Here is a 20,424-nt window from a genome sequence, read left to right on the forward strand (position 1 = left end):
AAGAAAAAAGGGAACACAGCTAATTATTTCCCACCTTTTGCTGAGTTATTTTTCAATCCATTATACAGCCACAATTGAGATCAAAGTAAGCTCATAAGGAGAGTTTCCTTGATATAAAAGAAGAGAGTTGTTGTCAGGACTCAGTGCGAACTGTTTGACTTGTGCTCTCTTTCATTTACCAGAAACTGGTTTGTTAAACCTTTGAGTACAGGGAGAGACCATATTCTTTTCAGCTTTTAAAAAGCATAACAGTTTGAGGGAGTTGTTATAGTGCTTCATGTGTTAATTCAATAGATACTCATTTAGGTTTTAAATATGACAGCCTTTTGCTGTAAATTTTGCGTACTACCTACACAATAAATTCCACCCCATGGGAGTTCCTATGCCAACATCTACAGCACACTATAAATACAAGAAAACATTTCAGAAGATTTAAATGTGAATTCAACATCACTGAAGGCCACCAGAAACTGAGATTATAAATTCTGAAATTTTTGCCTAGTAATTTACAGGTTTGACAGGTCACATTTTGCTTCAGTGACTTTTGATCTTTGAAATGTTTCAAAATCTAATTTTTATATATTTAGTAAAAGGCTATCAAAACAAGCTATGAGCCTAAAAAGAAATCTAGGAAAACAGAATTAAAATATGTGGCAAAGCCCAATACAACAGCTCAGATAAGTGCCAATAAAAACAGACTAGTTCTAAAGCAAAGATATTGTTTCCTTTCCATTTGGAAGATTAAAGTGGATATACTCTGTATATCCTACAAGATGACACATACCAGAAGGCTCCATTTTTTCCTGCCTCTTGAACAGTTTTCCCTTCTTGGTGTAATATCAGCCAGAACTAACGAAACACTATACAAGTCACTGCTATTACCTGCATCATGGGATACTTTGTTTCAGCGGGACTTCCAAATCCATTAACGCCAATGAAGCTGGTGCTAAAGTAGGAATCTGTGAGACTAGCATCAGCTAACCCACCGCCATCTATTCCGGGAACTAAAAGAAAAAAAGAAAAGTGTTTCAGAAAAAAAAAATTAGTTTACCATGGGTTTATTTGCTAATACCTCTTATGTATTTTTTTTTGGCAGGGGAGGTAGATAGGAAAAGGTTGGTAACACTATTTCAAACCTATCTTCTCAGCAAAACAACTAAAAACATTTTAGTGCACAGAACAAAACTTTATGAAAGAGGTTGCTAAATGACAACATATGCAGCATGAAGTTACAGCACAAATGCAGAAAGAGGCAGAAAAGTAAAAAGTATTGACAGAAACGATAAGTTTGAATTTTAGAAACAAGAATAACAAGGCAAGTAATGATATCAGAAAAAAAATAAATAAATTTAAAAATCCTAGAAGGCAAGCTTGTTTTAAGAAAACCTATATTCTTGCATACACATCTTGGAAATCTATCTGTCAAGTAGAGATTTTAACTAGATGCACTGGTTCTTTCAAAGGGTAATACACAGAAAATGTACATTTAAAAATATCAAGTCCTTTCACACAAAGCACAAACATTTTAAAAGCTTCCTTAAGAGCATAAGACTATTTTTATTATCTCATACTTCGTAAAGTGGCAACAATTTTAGGAAACATGGCCAAAAAGCTATTTTGGACTGAAAGCAAGTGTGAAGGATATAAGAAATTAATCCCGTCTACAAACAAGGGCCTTGATATATAAGCACAGCACTTTAGCCACAAATAAATTAATTCAATACCATGAGACTACAAAGAACAACAAGAAATAGTCATAATTAACACCAAACGCTCAAGCAGGTATTACTTCGATAACAAAAAAGGAGTTTACAATGGTATACAAGCTGCAGCTCAAATTAAGCTTCCACAAAAACACCCACAGCAAATTACAGAGACACTAATCAGTATGGCCAGGCCACTGCAAGCCAACAGGCATGAGTAATTGGTTGCTCCAAGGTAGGAAGGCACACATCCAACTCAGAAGAACATCCTGTACCAAACTATCTGCCTTGAACCCTGGGAGGACTCACAGCCAGCTGGTGACACCCGGAAACAACTTCCTGATCCAAATCCTCAAAGGAAATAAAATGCAACTTTGTGGCACAGCTAAAGGAACATAGATTATAACCCCTCAAATTTCATCAGAATGGGAATTTTCCCTCCAAAAAAGACTACATAACCTGGTGAGCCATTTCCATGCTGTAGGCACAGGAAACAAGCAAAAGAAGTACAGCCAGATGAAATCATAGGAAGGGCTGGAAGAGGAGAATGACTAGCAGCATCCATACTACAGACAGATGGAAACACTGCCCAGCTGCGCTCCCTGAGACTGGAGCTGTATGAACTACCCAACCAGGGGTAACACCAACAGCACCTCAAACGAAGAGCTCTGTGTGAAGAGAGAGCAAATAAAGCAAATACTTCAGTTGCAATACAGATCAGCTTTGCAAGCAAGAAAGATTCTTAAAGTATTGCTGTTAAACCTATATCATTATTTGTATACTCTGCAGGCTTGAGGGAGACACCTAAGGAACTTTAAAGATGCTAATTACTAATGAATTGCAACATTAAGTTCTAAAAGTTATCTAAAGAATAGGAAAATAAAACTCCCTCCACTATCCATGCCCTATATCCTCTTTCACAAGGAGCTGCCACATACAAACATCACAACTCCTCTTGCTACATCCCTAAAAAAGACAAAACTTTTTTTGCTTTGTCTTTTAAGTGTCTGTCCCTCTTTTGCCTTCACTTGGGAAATATACATTCAAAAGCCTAGGAAAAATATTTTATGGTTGAACTACTGCATCCAGGAAAAAAATTAATGTCTGTAGTAATGTCAATTACTGTCTCATCCCACCTGCTAGTCAGTCCCTAACTCACACAGTGGAGGTTAGCATTTTAACACAATCATTTTTTGGCATCATGAAAAATACAACTCGTTCATATAAGAAAACCAAAGGATAGCAAACTCGTGTTTTACTGTAAGTAGTTTCAGTTTACTTTGCCCATAAATTATTCAGGGTTCACACTGTGTTTGTTTATTTTAAAAATGCGTTTCCAATATAGCTTTCTCTGCCTGCATTTCAGCCATTATCAAAAACTGCTGCAGGTTTTACACTACATCTTGACTGTAAAAGACAAAGAAAAACTGTTTAATTCCAGGAACAACTGTCATTTCAAGGTACATCATATAATTTCAGCAGTATATCTGCTATTTCATCTTATACTTGTCAGTAACTCCAGATTCTATCCAATTTTCAACAAACTAGCAAGCAACTCCCTCAGATTACACCATCAGTATTACAAATCCTTCAGGCTCTGTTGAAGAATTAAGAAACAGCCGATTCTTTCTGCTTCTCCCACTGCTCCTCACTATGCTAGAATAAACATGGGAACCCACGTACCATTATTTCTCCATTGGATATATACAATTAACATACAAAACCCTTAAAACTGGCAACAGGCAAGTGAAAGCTTGCAAGTTTTGCCACATTCAGCAGCAAGGCTGCTGAAGAGCCCCCTCAGTGGGAAGAAACCCTAGAGCTGACCTCCCATAACTCCAGATAGCTGGTAGAGCTGCAGTCACCCATTATCCAAACAGAGCACTGGAGCCCCTGCGGGTAACCTTGCTAGGGCACAAACACAGCACCAGGTGTTCTGAAGCATCCTCAGTGCCAGGCAGCTCAAGCTGCAAGCAGGAGCAGGCTTTGGGCAGCAACCCCAGAGCTGAAGCAAGGCTGACGACACTGCTGGGAATGACAAAGTTGATCTCTGACGCTGCTGCCTTTCTACTGCTGGCATTTGCTATGCAAGCCTATCCAAACCAATTAAAGCTGCTCAAAGCTACAATTTAGGCTTTCTATTAGCACACCGATATCTAACTGGGCACTCCAGACAAAAAGCAAAAGCTACTCCAGAACATTTTCTTTTATCTAACTTTATGAAGACTATCTCTCTACTGAATTGCAACGGTTTGGCTATACCTGTCAGCCTCCTTGTCCTGTTACTACAAACTGCTGTACTCCAGTGCTGATCCACCTTCATACCACTCAATTCTCCTGGCACCACAGCAATTTCAAGATGGCTTTCATCTACGAGGCTTTCTATTGTCCTCTTCCAAATGGTCTAGAAACACCCCTAGCAGAGGGACCAAGACCACAAGAAAACATATTCCACAGGAACAATCAAAAGAAAACCATCAGAAGTACGCTCAGTGAAGCAGAGGGCAGTTTTCTTGGCAGTAGCTCATATTTAGAACACAATGCTCTAGAAGTGGTAAGTATAACTATTGCCTTCAAAAAAAACTCAACACTAGCTTCCTTAAAATAACTTCCCTACAGTAACAAGAAAGAAAATTAAGACTAACAGAAAAGATGCAGCTTACATAGGTACAAAGAAAAAAAAGTAATTCCTGCATTGCCTATATAACGAAAGAAAGAGCGTTCACTACATACTCCACTTCTGTTCAAAGAAGGGACATTGAGCTGTTACAGTGATGAAAGCTCAAATACCTAAACAGCCAAGGCAGTTTTACCGTATTTGGCACCTGGCCTACTCCATGAGAAGTAGAAGGCTTTTATCCTCCTTCTGCCAAACATCTGGCAAATCATAAATTCTCACTTGCTTCTGGAAGATCACAGTAGTTCAGAGCAAGAAAAAAAAAAGTGATTTATCATAAGCAATCCATAGGAGAAGGTCTTCAGAAGTGGGCACACTTCACCACACAAGCAGTGTGGTATTAAAAAAAATTAGAAGTCTAAACTGGAATGAGATCTTAGTCTTTATAAAGCTTTTATTCTCATGTGTTTACTAATTTACATCAGACCCTGCATTCAATTTGGCTATCCAGATCTTTCCTATGTAACAATTGTGGGCACACATTTTCAAACACTCTGCACACAGCACTATTAGAACGACAAATAAAAAACTTCTTCTGAGTTTTACACCTTTTCTCTTTTAAAGCATTGATTATAACTTTAGGTAAGTAAGCTTAGACAATTTTAGGAAAGTCTTGAATTGACTATTTTTGTCAAAGGAACATGCCTTTCTGTTGTGTAACAGTACTACCTATGCATTGAAGTTGTATACATTTTTAACAGGCTCTTCCTTGAAGAGAAGCAACAACTTTCTTACAAAAGTAGAAAGGTTGACAGGCAGGTCTGAGAAGAAAAGATGGATGTGTGAGGGAACAACTAGGAATCCAGCGGGGAGAAAAAAAAAATGCTAACATGTTATGTAAGCACATATGTGAAAACAAGAAGAAATTTCTAAATTCCATCAATATTAAAGCCAGAAGTTACATCCTGGCAATTCTGGAAAGAAATTAAATAAAACATCTTGAGACATTCAGAAGATGTTTTCTACTTTTTATACACACATTATCTAATAATTTTTTGCTTGGTGAGTAACACTGCAGCTTAATGTGACAACTGCAATTAAAAATAAATATCTTCTTATATAACTCTTCTCCCACAGAATTTTAGCAGAAAGTAGGCTTCCCATCAGATGCAAGCACCAAAGAGGAAAAAAAAACAGTTATTTTTGCCTTACTTATTACAAAGACATTTTTCAGGAACAAAGGATCTCATCACAGCTTAAGTGCTTGAGTACTACTGTGATGAACTCAACACACATGCTTCAGCAGAACCAGTGGGTTTCAGTTGGTTTTAGTTTAACGCTCGTCTCGTCTAATACTAGCACTATCTGAATGGTAATACTAATGCTATCTGAAAACATGGCACTTCTGGTATTTTCATTCTAATATTTTACTAACCAGTAAACAAATACTGTTTACACTGCTTCTTTTATGAACTTAGTATCAGCACTGATCATCTCAGAAACTGTTCTTAATATAAAAAAGGATCCTTTACAGTAACGGGATATATTGCCCCAAAAAAGAATGGGCTAAAGTAAGATCACAACAGATTTTTGTTAACATATTTTTCAAAACAACAATTAAAAGATTTCTGGCAAGGTAATAAAACATGGATTGAAATAATTCATTTTGCTATTATTATTGCTTTCAAAAAGTGCACTACTATTATTTTTATGCTGGGAAAAAAGTTTATATACAGAAGTAATCTTGATTTAAACTCCCAGCACTGCAACAGTGCAGGCACTTTTCACCTCAACACAGCTTGGTAAACTGAATCATAGGTTCATTGCATACATGTGCATACAAAGGACAAGGAGTTATCTCAGCTAGATATAAAGCAGTAAAAACTACCGTGCCAAATCTCCAGTGGAATTTTACACAGAGATAGCAATCCTAATACTGAGACAAGAACAATAAAACTTTTATACAAAGCCGATCTATGGCAAGTCATTTAAGACTTGTGTACTTTTAGTCTCCTAGAAGCACCAAGGTGTCAGAGGAGCTTATGCTTGTCCTCCTTTGTTTTGTACTGACATGTTTGTATCAGGAAATAATCACGTGCTTGTGGTGCTAACCTCACTTGTACACCTCTGTAACAGCTCTCAAGCACTATACATACTAGTAGGTGCATCTCAGTGTTACTTTTTCTACAGTGCCACTACTGTTGCAACTTGTTAGGGAAAGTGGATTCTCTGGTGGTTTTATGCCTCTCTCATTTAATGCAATGTTTCTGAAACACAGACTAGGAATCACTGAAATAGAGACAACAGACAAAGAAAGTAAACGACGCCCCCAGGCATGAGGAGCAAAAGTAGAAGCAGAGAGTGCAGTTGAAGGGCAGACAGCGCAAATGAACCAAGTTGGCTGAAAAGCAGTCAGGAAGCAAAACAGTTTGGGAAATGCTGCCTTATTTACAAACACTCCCACTAGGCGATGAGATATTCATGGGCAAGCAAAGGAAAACAGCAATCTTTACCATAATATTAAATGACTGGGATATACTTTTTTTTTCTTTAAATTTATCTCACATACCATAGCAGCATCTGATAAAGACAAAAGAAAAAAAAAGGATAGGTGCCATCCTTTTGCTCTGTAAAAATCTCAGTAGTCTATCTAGAGCAGCAAGACTCCTCGTCATGGACCAAGTCCAAAAGCATAGTGATAATACAAATTAAAATTGATACTTTTTCAAAAGAGTCATCAGAACTACTTTGTTATCAGAAACAGCAATTCAAAGTACTGCAATTACTTAATATCACAGCTTTCAGAGCCAACCCTCTCCAAAAGCTTTCACAATCCCTAATATATTGCATCCAATTATTCAATAAACTGCATTAAATTTTTCAAAGCACACATGTTTAAGCTTTTGTTTTTAATAGCTTCCCTGTACCTAAAACTAATTTTTTTATATATATATATAAATAGTTGTATGAAATGTGTGTAGATAACCTGAACAGAACATTAGGACATTTTTCACAGCAGTGGGGGAGAATGCATAAAAGAAAGGAAAGGTTTTCCTGCCAGTTGCATCAACATTAGACCAACTGAAGTTGAGGGAGTCTACCCACAGACTACAGGAATTGCAGATCACACAACCAACCTGACAACAACTTGTACAATGCATGTCTCTACTCTCACTTTTGTATATCTGTATCTGTTTCTAAATATTCTCAAATTAAAAAAAAAAAAAGCTGGGAGTAAAAGGCTGTTAGGAAGCAAATTAAAAGATACAAATAAGCTCTAAGATACAAATAGCACAAAATATCTTTGAAGATCAAATGAAACAATCACATAATTGGAACTTTAACTCCTGAAAGACGCATGGAACAAACACATATGTGCATGTACACACACACAGAGCATGATCTACTACAACTCATCTCCAATACACAGTGATTCACCATACCATTTTTATGGCGGTGTAATGCATTACATCTTTACTAGAAAGCAACAGATCAGGAAAACATCAGCCACATCAGCTTACTATCTAAATCCCTCCACTGACCCCCTTTTCATCAGCTGCCTCATGACCAAGGTATTTTTTTCTGCTTTTCAGGTTCCACAGAAGTGTTTCTGCCTCTGTTTATCACCCCACCCTCACTTACCATTTGTCCATTTTTCCCGCAGCAGTCTAAATTTGCTTCTAGGTGGTTCCTTACACATGGAACTCTTTCTGAGCTGGTCCCCAAGGTCACTATTTTCTGGGCATTCAAATCCTTCCTGAAGGCCCACTCCTACAGTGATACCTACAAAAAATCAGTTATCTAATGCTAGATAGAAACTAAATGGGGATGCTCTGTATCTTAAAAAACATTATCAAAACTTCAAATTATTAAGATATAGCATACAGAATTTGCTCACAACTATCCCACACACACTGCTTTTCATCTTTGCCTTTGAAGTAGAAAAACAATTACAACAGTATTAATGCTTTCTTTACGTTCTTCAATACCCAACACAGGGTGGGTACTACCAGAAACAAATAATTACCAGTACTCCCCAGGTATCTGTAATTCCTGTGGAATATTTGGACTTTGAATGATTTCCCATACAACAAGGAAAACCCAAGTATATAAACAGATACAATCAGTTTCAAAGCCAATTATTAGTGTATTTAAGTTTCATATGCTAAAACCACCCCTCAAAATCTCATATAACTTTGCAGATTGAGAAATTTTTCCTTCCCTCCTTTCTTTTTTCTTAGCCTCCCCCAATAATTTTCCTTCCCATTTCAATTCCACATGAAACACATGAAAGCAAAAAGAAAATCCATGCCTATAATTTCCCGATTTCTGGAGCTGACATGTGAGACAAAGTGATTAAGTGAAATCAGTAATTTTAATATTCTCCCATCCATCTCTAACTGGTTATTGTTTTTACTCTTCAATTCTCAATTGTCTCTAACCATCTCCAAATGTCCCAAATGTCTCTTCAATTCTCGGAATTGGCTCCCCATTCCTTAAAAATATTCAGAGCAAAACAAGATGAAAATTGTATCATCTATCAAGTCCTGGAAAAGGCATCAGGAAAATCAAAAGGGGAAACACCTCTCAAAAGAAAACTGAGGTATACAACATCACTTGCAAAAAGTGCAAAGAGGTTTGGAAAAAGAATTCTCAACCTTTACTATAATACCTATTTTCTGTATACAAGTGAAGAAGAAAGAAACCCGGGGAAATGGGACCAGTATGTGACATACTGCAACTATACTTATATTTAAAAGTTTGAGATAACTGTCTGTTTCTAAATACTTCATGCTGTACATAATGAAATGCTACCAAAGATAAGAAAAATCCACATTTAGAATAATCCTGACCATTGTTTCATTGCATTACAAAGTGTAATCCAACAGATTACCTTTAGTATCTGTTTTGCTGAGTAGCTTATCTTTCCATTTTTTCTATATCTACTGCTTCATTTTGTTTAAAGAGGAATGGACTGGTAAAGACTTAAACACCTTTTAAAAAGGAGAAAATATACAAATGTATAGGTCTTTCCACTCTAAGCCTGGCATATTTATGAATTTCACAAAACCTAAGCTGTAATGCTCACTAAGCTAACCACCAAGCGATTGCATACAGAGTTGCTACAGCACTGGCCGCTATCCACTGCTGCTATGACCAGCCGGATAACATGCAGGTGGCAGGCTGAGAAAACAGCCATAATGCTTTTAAGAGGCTAACTTAACACAACCCAAGCCTTGATGCCCCTTTTCACCTTCTCACAGATGGGGAACAAAGTCTATTCCCAAACAGGCTTTCTCAGCAGCCCTTGAAAAAAAACACAGAGCGAAGCCGCTTGGGGAAGTATCACGGGCAACTCGCAGAAACGCAGGCCTGTATTTCAACTACAATTTCCTAGGAGGACTTTGAGAAAGGCTTTCTGGTAAAGAACCAGATGCGAAAGCCTCTCGCGGAGGGGGTGAGCTGACCTGGGGCAGCAGCAGCAGCACTGCTGCCGTGGCCAGCTCCTCCGCCGGCGGCTCCGCGGACAGCAGCGCCCACCCACCGCTGCTGCTGCTGCTGCTGCCGGGTCCGGAGAGCACCTGGAGCTCCCAGCTCTGCACCTCTCTGTTTTGGTCGTATTTATGGGAATCAAAGATAAGATGAAAGAGTGAGCTCTGTGTATCGTGTACTTTATGGCAAAAAGCAGGGTGGAAGTTAGTAAATGTTTAGAGCCATAGGTATTAATAGATACAAGTTGAGATAATGTGAGGTCTAAATGCAAAAGAATATTACATCTGTTAAACTACCTGAAAGCTAATAAATAAAATTGCAGTTGTCTGTGCAACTTTAACTTGTCCAAGTTACGTATAGACATGTCCACGATGACATTTTTCTCTAGACCTCCCTCACGCGGTGTCAAGAAGGGCCAGTACCCTCGGAACGAGCCAGCAGCACGCAGCAAAGGAGACTGCCCGTTTGCTTCTTACAGAAGTTGGAAAGTGCCAGACAGAACAGAGCAGGTTTTTTTCATGTTAATATGCCCCCTACTCATCTTTCCCTGGGCTATTCCTTAAAATCCTATTAATTAATTGTATCTTTTCCACTGAATGGCAAGCAACAGTAATTTCTTCACTTCTGCTCCTACAGCCTTCTCAGGTTAGGTACTGCTGCCACTGGGCTGACACGTGGGACATACATCTATCAAAAAAGCACCACATGCAGATTTTGGCAGCTAACAAATCTAGGGGAAACTTTTCTCTATTTTTTTTGTTCCCCTTCTTTTTGGTCATGGAGGTCCTATGTGAAAAGGATATTTAAAAAAAAAAAATCAAACTTCAGAGAGGTAATACCAACTACATTTCTTATTTTGTTGACAGCCAGCTGACCACCTTACATACGGAAGGTGAACCCCACAGAAGGCGGAGCACTCACAGCTTCGGGTAAAGAAGCAGGAATGATGCTTTGAACACGTGCTCCAAAAATCAAGTAGTTTAGGAGTGGGGGGCAGCAGTGTTAGCTTCTGAGAGCAGGCAGAGCTTATCAACATGGTCAGTCTCATTCCCCGAGAACATAAAAAGCCACACAGTCAGGCCAAAGCCACATTTAGCCCACTACCTCATCTCTGACACTGAACAGCAGCAGATACGTGGACAAAAGCATAAGCATGAGGCAAGGATAAAACAGGATTTCCCAGCAGGCTCTCTGCCATATGTAGGGGATGAGTCTGATCCAGAGATGATTTTTTTTTTGCATTTAATAATCTCAAGCAGAGTTTTCTTCCAAGAATACCTGATCATTTTTGGAATTCCTGTCAGATGTTAGTATCCAAAACATCTATGGCACAGAATAGCTTAACCACACATTGTGTAAGAAACTACTCCTGGTTAGCTCTGAGGATGTCACCTGCTCATTCCACTTCATACCCTCATACTGAAATACTTCTGCACTGGAGTGTTTCTTGTATTTTTCATTGCTCATCATCTTATCACTCGAAGTTCTTATCACCTATGTAGTAAAATAAGTTGGTATTTGGGGAGCCTTTATGATTACCACAGAAAAACCTGTAAGTAAATTAATAATCCTGTACTCAAAGCAGGATTAGAGTAACATGCATGTTAGAATGAGGCACTGACCCACTTTTAGCAATAAATAGGACTACACAGTTAATTAGTCAATGAGCATTATCTGTTCTGTGCACTGAATGAAGATGGGGTCCAGTGAGGAAGGAAGAAGAGAAGGTGGCATCCACAGCCACGTAACTGAAGACTACCAAGTACTTTTGAATTAGGGGAGACAGCTGGTGAGACTGTACATGCAGGTGATTTTTGGCAATTCCCAATTTCATGTTCTTAACCTCAGAACTTTATTATTTAATATAACTTTGTGTACTACTTCCTGCATCCATAGAAATAAAATTTTCATTCCATGCACTTGGAATTCACGCTGCTAATACCACGGGTCATCAGCAAGGTAAGGATTTTAGATATTAGCTTGTCAGTGCCCACACAGATCAACTCCAGATTTTGAAAAACTATTTCCCTTATTTGTTTCACAAATGTATACCAAGGCAAGGAAGCTTACAAGTGAGACTGGGCCCACTCCCTGGCTCTTTGACTTCAGTTTCTCTCTCCTTCCTTTCCTTACTCTTTTTTCCTAGTTAGTGTCCTTCCTACAAGTTCTTCTTCTACCTGTCCAAGCTTTTGCCTCCTATAACTTCAGGTGAGGTGGCTTTCCCAGCAGGTAATCACTGGTAACACCAGAGCATATTTGTTCATTCTTGGTGCCCTCACTCCTCACGACGAGTGCAACTGCAGAGAGTTCTACGTAGTTTTAAACCACTGACACATTCAATAGAAGCAAGTTTGTCAAATAATTTAACTGCTCAGCAGGATAAATCTCTGAGCACACACAGATTCTGAGGGTTTTTTCTTAGATTTAGGGTTTGGGCAAATTTTGGAACTCTTTCTTACAAGAACCACCTTCATACAGGAGCTTTTACTCCCAAGTCAAATTATGTATACTCTCTCTAAGCCTGAATCCACTAATTTAATAGATTAGTGACTTCTTTTTGCATAGGGAAAAAAGTACATTTCATGCCTATCTCTGTCCAAAAGAAAAAATGAACAAAGATTGACTTATCGCTGCTGAATCTTTCCCAGATATTTCTACCTGTAAAAATAAAAATGAAAGGCAAGAAAGACTTCAGCTTGGACAACTGAAGTTTGACAAAGTGGTCAAAATCTGAAAACAGTGTCTTTTAATAGAAAGCATTAAACAATTTTATATTATAGGCTCCTCCTGGAAGGATAGACACGACGGTGCTGTGTTAGTCTAAGACGCTGACAAGCTACCAACTACAGAGATAATACTGTTCAGTGGCGCAAGCTCACCACACCTGGCAAAATAGCAGTTGCAGGTTCCTGAAACACACATCAAGCACTAAAAAGCTATATACAGGATGTTCAGCACGGTTGCATCTTAATTTCAGGAAAAAAATTAGTTGTGACCATTTAGTAGTAGAGCCATTTAATGTAAACAAATGCCAGGTTTATGACAGAAATCAATAATGCAACCAAGCTTAATATATTCATTTAAAGGGGCACAACTCTTCTGAAAGAGCATCTTTTCTTAGCTGCCAAGTGCTGCTTTACCTACAGACAGAATGGTTATTAAAAATCAGTTTGCTGTAAACACCATCTAACTATTGGACCACACATTAGGAGGATGCTTAACCGACCAGCAACAGCAACACCGCTCTGCATGGCATACAGGCAATCTGAACTCTCACCATCTGAGAAGGGGCTGCATATGAAGGCTGAAGAAGCCTCAGGGGTAAAAAAATTTGAAGCAATTTCTGCTATATATAGTTATTTATAGTTTTGTTAATGTAATATTTCAGGTGGAACATTTAAAACTTCCAAGAGCTGAAGCTCAGCATAGGTTGTTTGAGGAGCCCATCCGAGGGTACTGCTCCGGAAAGCGCTGCCTCCCTGCTCCCACCCTCCTCCCAGCCTGACTTTGGGCAGGGAGGTTCAGTGAACCCGCACCCAGCCTAGCGCTGAAGTGACCGACGGGCAGCTGCCCGGGTGCCCCCCAAAGCCAGCCTGGGGGGAGCCCCGTCCCACACACACCTGCCCGCTCCTTCCCCATCAGTAACAGACGGGTCCCTCCGGTACCTCGGGGCGGCCGGGACAGCCCCGACCCGCCCGCCCGGGACCACCACGGAGCCCAGCACCGGCCGAACCCGGGGGCAAGGCAGCGGAGCGGGGAGGTCGGGAAGGTGGCCCGGGGACCCCCGCCGCCACCATGGCTGTTGTTATTTGTTTCCGGTAGCACCACAGCGTGTCGGGGAGCAGGAACAACGCGCTGCCCGCCCCCCGCCGCCCCCCTCCCGGCAGCGCCCCCGCCCCACCCCACCCCCGGGCCGCCCCGCCGCACTCACTCGCCAGCCGCGGGCCATCCAGCCCCCCGCCGCCGCCGCCGCCGCCTCCGCCGCCGCCTCCCGCCCCCAGCTCGGCTTTCTTAGGCCCCACCACCGCCGCCGCCGCCGGGCCCGGGCTGGCCCCGTGCGGCGGGTAACCAGGCCCGGCGCTAGCGGCCGGCGGGATGCCGAGCGGGAGCCCGCCGAGGGGGGCGGCGGGCCCCGGGCCGGCGGGGGCGGCGCCGGGCTCCTCATGCAGGAACTGGCACTCCTCGCCGTAGAAGCAGGTCTTGTCCTTGGCGTAGTAACGGCAGAACTTCAGCTTCACGGCGCCGCCGCCACAGCCGGCCCCCGCCCCGCCGGCCGCCGGCCCCGCCACGCCGACCCCCGCCGGCGGCGGCGGCGGCGGCCCCACCACCGGCGACGGCGACGAGCAGGGCAAGCCGCTGCTGTTCATGGCAACCGCCCCGCCGCCGCCGCCGGGGTCGGCACCATGGGGAAGGAGGGCGGGAGGGAGGGGGCGGGGAGGGGGAAGGGGCGCGGGAACCGCCGTCACCCCGGGCTCCGGCTCCGGAAGGGGGAGGAGGGGGCGACTCCGCGCCTCTTAAAGGGGCCGCGCGGCCCGCGGCGGGGGCGGCGGCGCCTCCTCCTCAGTGGTCCCGGCGCTCGGGGTTGTTTATGCCATTTTCCTCTTCCTGAGCGGCCGCACGGGCGCGCCTGCGCCGGCGCGGGGCATACTGGGTAGCGCCGCCGGGCCCGGGCCTGGGCTCGGGATTGGGGTTGGGGATGAGGAGGGGGTGTTGGCCGCTGCGGGTGGGACCGGTCGTTCGGTCGGAAGAGCGGCAGGCGGGAGCCGCGGAGCCTCAGAGTTTCAGGTGGTCCGGCGGGACGAGGAGGTCGGGGGTCGGCGCGGAACCAGCCGACCGTCCGCCCGCCTTGGCTGGGTTCGCGCGGGCGGGCGTTAACCGTCCGGCGCGGCGCCAGCCAGCCCTTCGACGGAGCGCGGTCTGCAGGCGTTAACGCCCGTTGCGCAGGGGCAGACGGCGGGTGCAGGTAACCCCCTGCCTCCCGCTCCTGCCCGCGGGCCGGGACAAGGCCGAGCCCAAGGCCGGGACCGCTCGGCTCCCGTGCTTTCGGCCTGGTTCCCTTGCCTTTTCCCCCTCGCGGGGTGGAGGTCGAAGTACCTGCGGTCCCAGCAGGATCTCAACCGATTCCTCCCCCCAAAAAATCATGTACCTTCCTGGTGAAAAACATAGGGCAGCCCGTTTGCTTTTCCCTGCCTGCCGGCATAACGGAAATGCAGCCTGAGGGATTCTCCCTCTCCAGGAGTCGAAAAGGCGGGCAGACTGTTTTTAAGGGGGTGTTTGAAGTGTTTTCCCCTGAGCGTGGATAATTTTGTTATGTGAATTTTCAGTGACTCACTTGCAAAGCTACTCGGGATTTATTTTTTTATTTATTTTTCCTCAATCAAATTGTTGGCATAGCTTGTGGTGCAATTGCTGAAACAATGTATATATAGTGGAAAAAACATCATATGTTAAAGTGCACTTGACAATATTTTGGTGAGAAAAACATTTACTGTAGAATTAATATTAGTTTTTGTCTATCATAGGCTTCTCTCTTACTAAAAATGAAAAGAAAATCAGGGCCTACCTCCAAGATGCTTTGACAGTTTGTGCAAAAAGAAATTTAAAAAAATAATGAGTGAGCTTTTAAATGTCACATTGGAACAAATCAAAGTCTTTCTTCCTCAGATAAAGTCTTTAAAAACTTGAAGTAAGCGTATCTTAGGCTGCAATCTCAAGATCATAATTTTTGCAGTCAGAAGCATGGCTTTGCTGAGCCAGTGAATGAGCTGAGGAAAAAGAAGGTGGTTGCTCTGCAAAAAAAGGTTGGGCAAAACTAGAGAAGGGCAAGGCTACAAGAGTCAAGGCTCCAGTTCTAGCCTGGTATCCAAAGAAAACAAGATGAGGGTATCATCTGGAGAGGGACTGTTTACAAGGGCACGTAGCGATAGGACAGCGGGTAATGACTTTAGACTGGAAGAGGGTAAATGTAGATTAGATGTTAGAAAGAAATTCCTCCCTGTGAGGGTGGTGAGGCACTGGAGCAGGTTGCCCAGAGAAGCTGTGGATGCCCCATCCCTGGAAGTGTTCAAGGCCAGGCTGGATGGGGCTTTGGGCAACGTGGTCTAGTGGAGGGTGTCCCTGCCCATGGCAGGGAGGTTGGAGCTAGATGATCTTTGAGGTCCCTTCCAACCCAAACCATTCTGTGATTCCCCAACAATTTTCAGCCTTTTGCTTCCTTTCAGCTGTATGGCAGAGAGCTCACGGCTTCTGTGTTCCTATAAGTTTAGAAAAGTAGGCAAAAGGGTGGAAAGACCCTGTTGGTTTCTCCATTAAAATCTCTGGGTAGGAGCTCAGACGAACCACAGCAGGTTCCATGGGAAGAGAGTCCTCATAAACACCTCAACCGTGGGAAATGTTTCCATTCCAACTTGTGCCATCTCAAACAACCAAAATCACTTTGCTTTAGCGCACAGATCAGAGGCGGTCCCAGCTGCTTTAGCTGAGGTGCCCATGGCGCTACTTAGTTGTGTATCACTTCGCCTTCTGGCATTAGTGCTATGCCTCTGAGGAGTGAAACCAAGGACTTCTTGCACTGTGAGCTGTTGCAGCTACATGCAGGTGCCCATGGGTAACAATTCCCTCAGCTGCTGCAGTGGGGAAAGGGAGAGCCTGGGAGTGCATTGTTTTCTCTCCCTTTATCCTGCTCATCCGTGCCCTGGGAAGATGCCAGCGCAGGGCAGAGGTCTTAGGCAAATGGGACCTTTGGGGTGCATGGGTTCATAGAGGGGAATGGGAGATAGAAGATGTTGTGTTGAGGTAACACCAAGTGTTGGGGAAGAGAGGAACCCAATATCACCTTCTGCTGAAGCCTGGTTATCAGCAGTCTGTTTATCACCCCTCATTCCAGGTATGATGTCCCCTAGAAAAACATCCGTCTAGAGAGGTCAGACTGAGTGGACAAGTTACATATGTGTGTGAGGAGGTTGGAAGGGGCCACAGAAAGAGGTTAATAAAGAGAGAAGAAAAATCTCAGCCTTCACCAAGAGCTTTCCCAAGCTCTGCAGATCTTTTATCCAGAGCTTTAGTATTGCGGATTTAATGGTATCAAGTTATCTTATAAGAGATTTCGTGATACACATAGGGTAATACCTTTTCTGGGTAAACTGGTTGAACATGAAATTAATTCTTCCAAGCAAAGACTTCAATTGCGTAGCCACTCCCATTGCTGAAGTGTATTCTAACCTGTGTTTTCAACCTTCTGAATCTGCTTTTCCCACAGCTCTTTTGCTGATCCATGCATATGTCTAATGTTACATATACACAGTGAGGTTAGGAACAAGGACACAAATGGGCTTGTGTATACACGCCCCTCATTTTTTCTGCCTGCATGCTTTTGAAAACATTCCCACTGGATGCGGGAAGAGCTGAGATAGCGGACTGGGCAGTAGCACGTGATCCTGCAGCCAGAGTGCCCAGATACCATTGAGACATGCGGTACAGTGCCAAGAGTGTTTGGGTTCTCCCCCGCCTAAGTCGATGTAAGTGCTGTATCTGAGCCACTGAGCATCAAACTGCTGGGAAGCATCCCTCATCTTTTCTACGTTCTCTTGGCCAGCAGAGCCAATAATGGGAAGAGGCTCAAGATGGCATGAGCCTCTTTTTGTGGCTCTGTCAAACTCTCACCATTCCTGTCTCTTCAGTTCTAACTGCATATAAGGATTTGGCTTGAAGGCTGACCTGCAGCTACGGAGTGTCCATATGGGAGCCTGACACTTTCTCATTAATCATAAGCATGTGTTCCTCTCCAGAATTTTATTTTTATTGCCTCTTCCTGCTGGTCAGCCAAAGCGCTGAGCAGTCCTGCCAGCCATTCGCTATCTGCTTGAACTTGCTCCACTGCTTCGTGCAGTGCACGGAGATGTACTGGGCATTCCTGCAGAGTAGTGATTGATGCTGTTTTGGTTTTTTGGTTGGGTTTTTGTTTCGTTTTGTTTTGGTTTTCACAAAACTAGGTCCCCTGTTAATTGAAGCTGGCACCTGTATGGAGAGCATTTGCCGTTCCCCTCCTGGATGCATACCCAGATTGACTTTGCATGAGATCCAGGGAGCAAGACAAAGGAAAAACAGATAGATGCCCCTGGGTCTGGTTCCACTTTGTAGTCAAGTCATAACTGTGGTGTGCTTTTTGACCCAGAAATGGGGAAATACTTCTGTATGCATGCATGCTGCCATAACCAAGTGACAGAGTTTTTATGAGCTTGGAGAGAAAGGCAGAACCAAACATTATGAGATGAAAAATGAGGGCTGGGGGCAGAAAAAAGGAAATCCTTGAGAAGGAAAGCTCTGCCAAGAGCTCTTTTCTCCAGCTAAATTAGGTCGCAAGTGCCAAATAGCTGTCCCCTAACATTCGAACCAGTATTGAGAGTGACAGTTTCTCTTTGTATCGACCCAAAATTAACATGTTTAGTAAATCATGTGGAAACAGATCCCGAAGTGCAAGCTGGCATCAGAGAATGCGAATGAATAACAATACTTTTTGAGGGATAGAGTTATTGTAGCTGTGATTTTTTTCTTGCATAGGCAAGACAAGTTTTGTAGGTAGGAATCTTGTTAAACCAACCAAGCAGTTGGAAAAAGTAATGCCTGAACACTGGTTTTTTTTCAACAGTACCAGTTGGTCTATTAAGAGATATTATCTCTACTTACAAAACTGGCCTTGCCTAATATTATTAAAACAGATCAAAGTAAATGCTTCTAAAAAAATTTTCACATAATCTGAATTTAACCTTTAAAGTCTATCATTATAGTATATCATTAAGGAAAAAAAGTTAGCAAGATTTACAAAAACACAAGTGTGATCAGAGTCCACAGTCAGACAAGAATTTAGCATTCGTTCATTTATTTTTGAAGGAAGAGTAACAAAGCCAACTGCTGTCTGAAGTCTAAGGGAAATTGCCACTCTTGAGATTATTGCACAGAATCAGGGGGGTTTTAATCTTCCTCTGAAGTGTTTGAATGACTAATATGGCAGTCAGGATATTGGCTTGAATGGACCAACCTGCTGCGGCAATACCCGTGGGTCCCTAACTAGGCGATTGTCTTGTGACAATTGATCCTAACAGGATCTGGAAGAAACCAGATGTTGCTCCTAACCAGACTCCCATTCACATGCAAAAATAAATTCATTCTGACTTGGTGAAGTTTTGAATTCAGATCAAGTAGCAAGTCAGGAGTTGACCCTGAAGTGCTCCTGCTAACACCTACGTTAATAATGTATGCTAACGCCTATGTTAATAATGCATGGAGGGAGGTCTAGCCTTAGGCTGGAGTTCCTATTAGTACAAGCGCTAAAATATAAGTCTAGTTTCACTGTGCTGGTAATACAGTCATATGGTTTAGCTTGAGAGTTTCTTCGCATGTGGCTACTCCCACTGGAGCTGGATTTATCTGTCTGTTGCAGCGAAGACCAACTGTGATGTGACATAACTTGGATAAAATACTTAGTAACAGAAACCACTCTCCCATGGCAGAAAAAACCCTACTTAGTCAGAAGAATGCTTTACTGTTATATATGTGTGTATGACACATTTGTTGAACCCTCTCCACCCCCAGTCCAGCATCTGTAGGAATAAGTTAATATGCCAGATTTTATAAATTTATTTTGGCTTCATCCAGTAGATATGAACTGTCCTAGCTGATGGCATCTTTCACAGAAGCTTTTAAGCTGAAAACCCCACATGTACATTAAGACTTCTGATACCAGATCAGCTGAATCACCAGGGACAGAGAGATCATAGAATCACAGAATGGTTTGGGTTGGAAGGGACCTCAAAGATCATCTAGTTCCAACCTCCCTGCCATGGGCAGGGACACCCTCCACTAGACCACATTGCCCAAAGCCCCATCCAACCTGGCCTGGAACACTTCCAGGGAGGGGGCATCCACAGCCTCTGTGGGCAACCTGTTCCAGTGCCTCAGCACCCTCACAGGGAAGAACTTTTTCCTTATATGTAATCTAAATTTACCCTCTTTCAGTTTAAAGTCATTTTCATGATTAAGACAGTTAATGTTAGTTTTTCCATGTCTGAACCACAAAAAGGCAAAATATCTTCAATGAAATCCCAGCAGCTTCCAGTGCTGAATGCATCTGGTGGAAGAGAGCAAAGCACTTTGCTCACTTGCCAATTTTAAATCAAAGGACTCAAAGGAGAAGCATCCACTCTTTTAGTATATACGTGTGTTTGGACAGGGCATTGCCATGCCACCTGACTGCCCACGAGCAGTAAGTGACTGGGGTAGATTTCTGGTAGTTTCATACCAGAAGCACAAACTGGCTGCACCCTGGTTTCTGGGGGCAAAACTTGTATCTAGGTGTGGTTTTGAAAGCGATACAAGAAAGTACAAGAAAGACATGGACTTAGTGGAGTCCGGTGAAGAGCCACGAAGATGATGAGGGACTGAGGATTCTGACATACGAGAAGGGGGTGAGAGGGCTGGGACTGTTCAGCCTGGAGAATAAAAGGCTTGGGGGGATCTTATCAATGTGTAGAAATACCTGATGGAGGAGCCAGACTCCTTCCTGTGGTACCCAGTGACAGGACCAGAGGCAATGGGCACAAACTGCAACGCAAG

At 43.0% G+C, this 20,424-nt stretch overlaps 1 protein-coding gene across 6 annotated transcripts in view; it reads right to left on the reverse strand.

Annotated features, from left to right (window-relative positions):
• The window catches only part of PAN3 (poly(A) specific ribonuclease subunit PAN3), an 81,974-nt gene extending 67,536 nt beyond the window's left edge, over positions 1-14,438 (reverse strand). For 4 of the 6 annotated variants that reach the window (XM_054817746.1, XM_054819369.1, XM_054816873.1 and 1 more), the window contains exons 1-3: positions 13,745-14,438; positions 7,963-8,103; positions 883-1,004 (exon numbers count right to left, since the gene is read on the reverse strand). In XM_054817746.1, coding sequence (XP_054673721.1) covers positions 883-1,004; positions 7,963-8,103; positions 13,745-14,180 — 699 coding nt within the window. In that variant the 5' untranslated portion in view covers positions 14,181-14,438. The remainder of the gene's footprint in view (positions 1-882; positions 1,005-7,962; positions 8,104-13,744) is intronic. The other 2 variants (XM_054820269.1, XM_054818584.1) reach the window with 1 other exon arrangement.
• Between the last annotated feature and the right edge of the window lie 5,986 nt (positions 14,439-20,424).

Source organism: Grus americana, chromosome 1 (assembly GCF_028858705.1).
Source record: "Grus americana isolate bGruAme1 chromosome 1, bGruAme1.mat, whole genome shotgun sequence".
In the NCBI taxonomy this organism is placed as follows: domain Eukaryota; kingdom Metazoa; phylum Chordata; class Aves; order Gruiformes; family Gruidae; genus Grus; species Grus americana.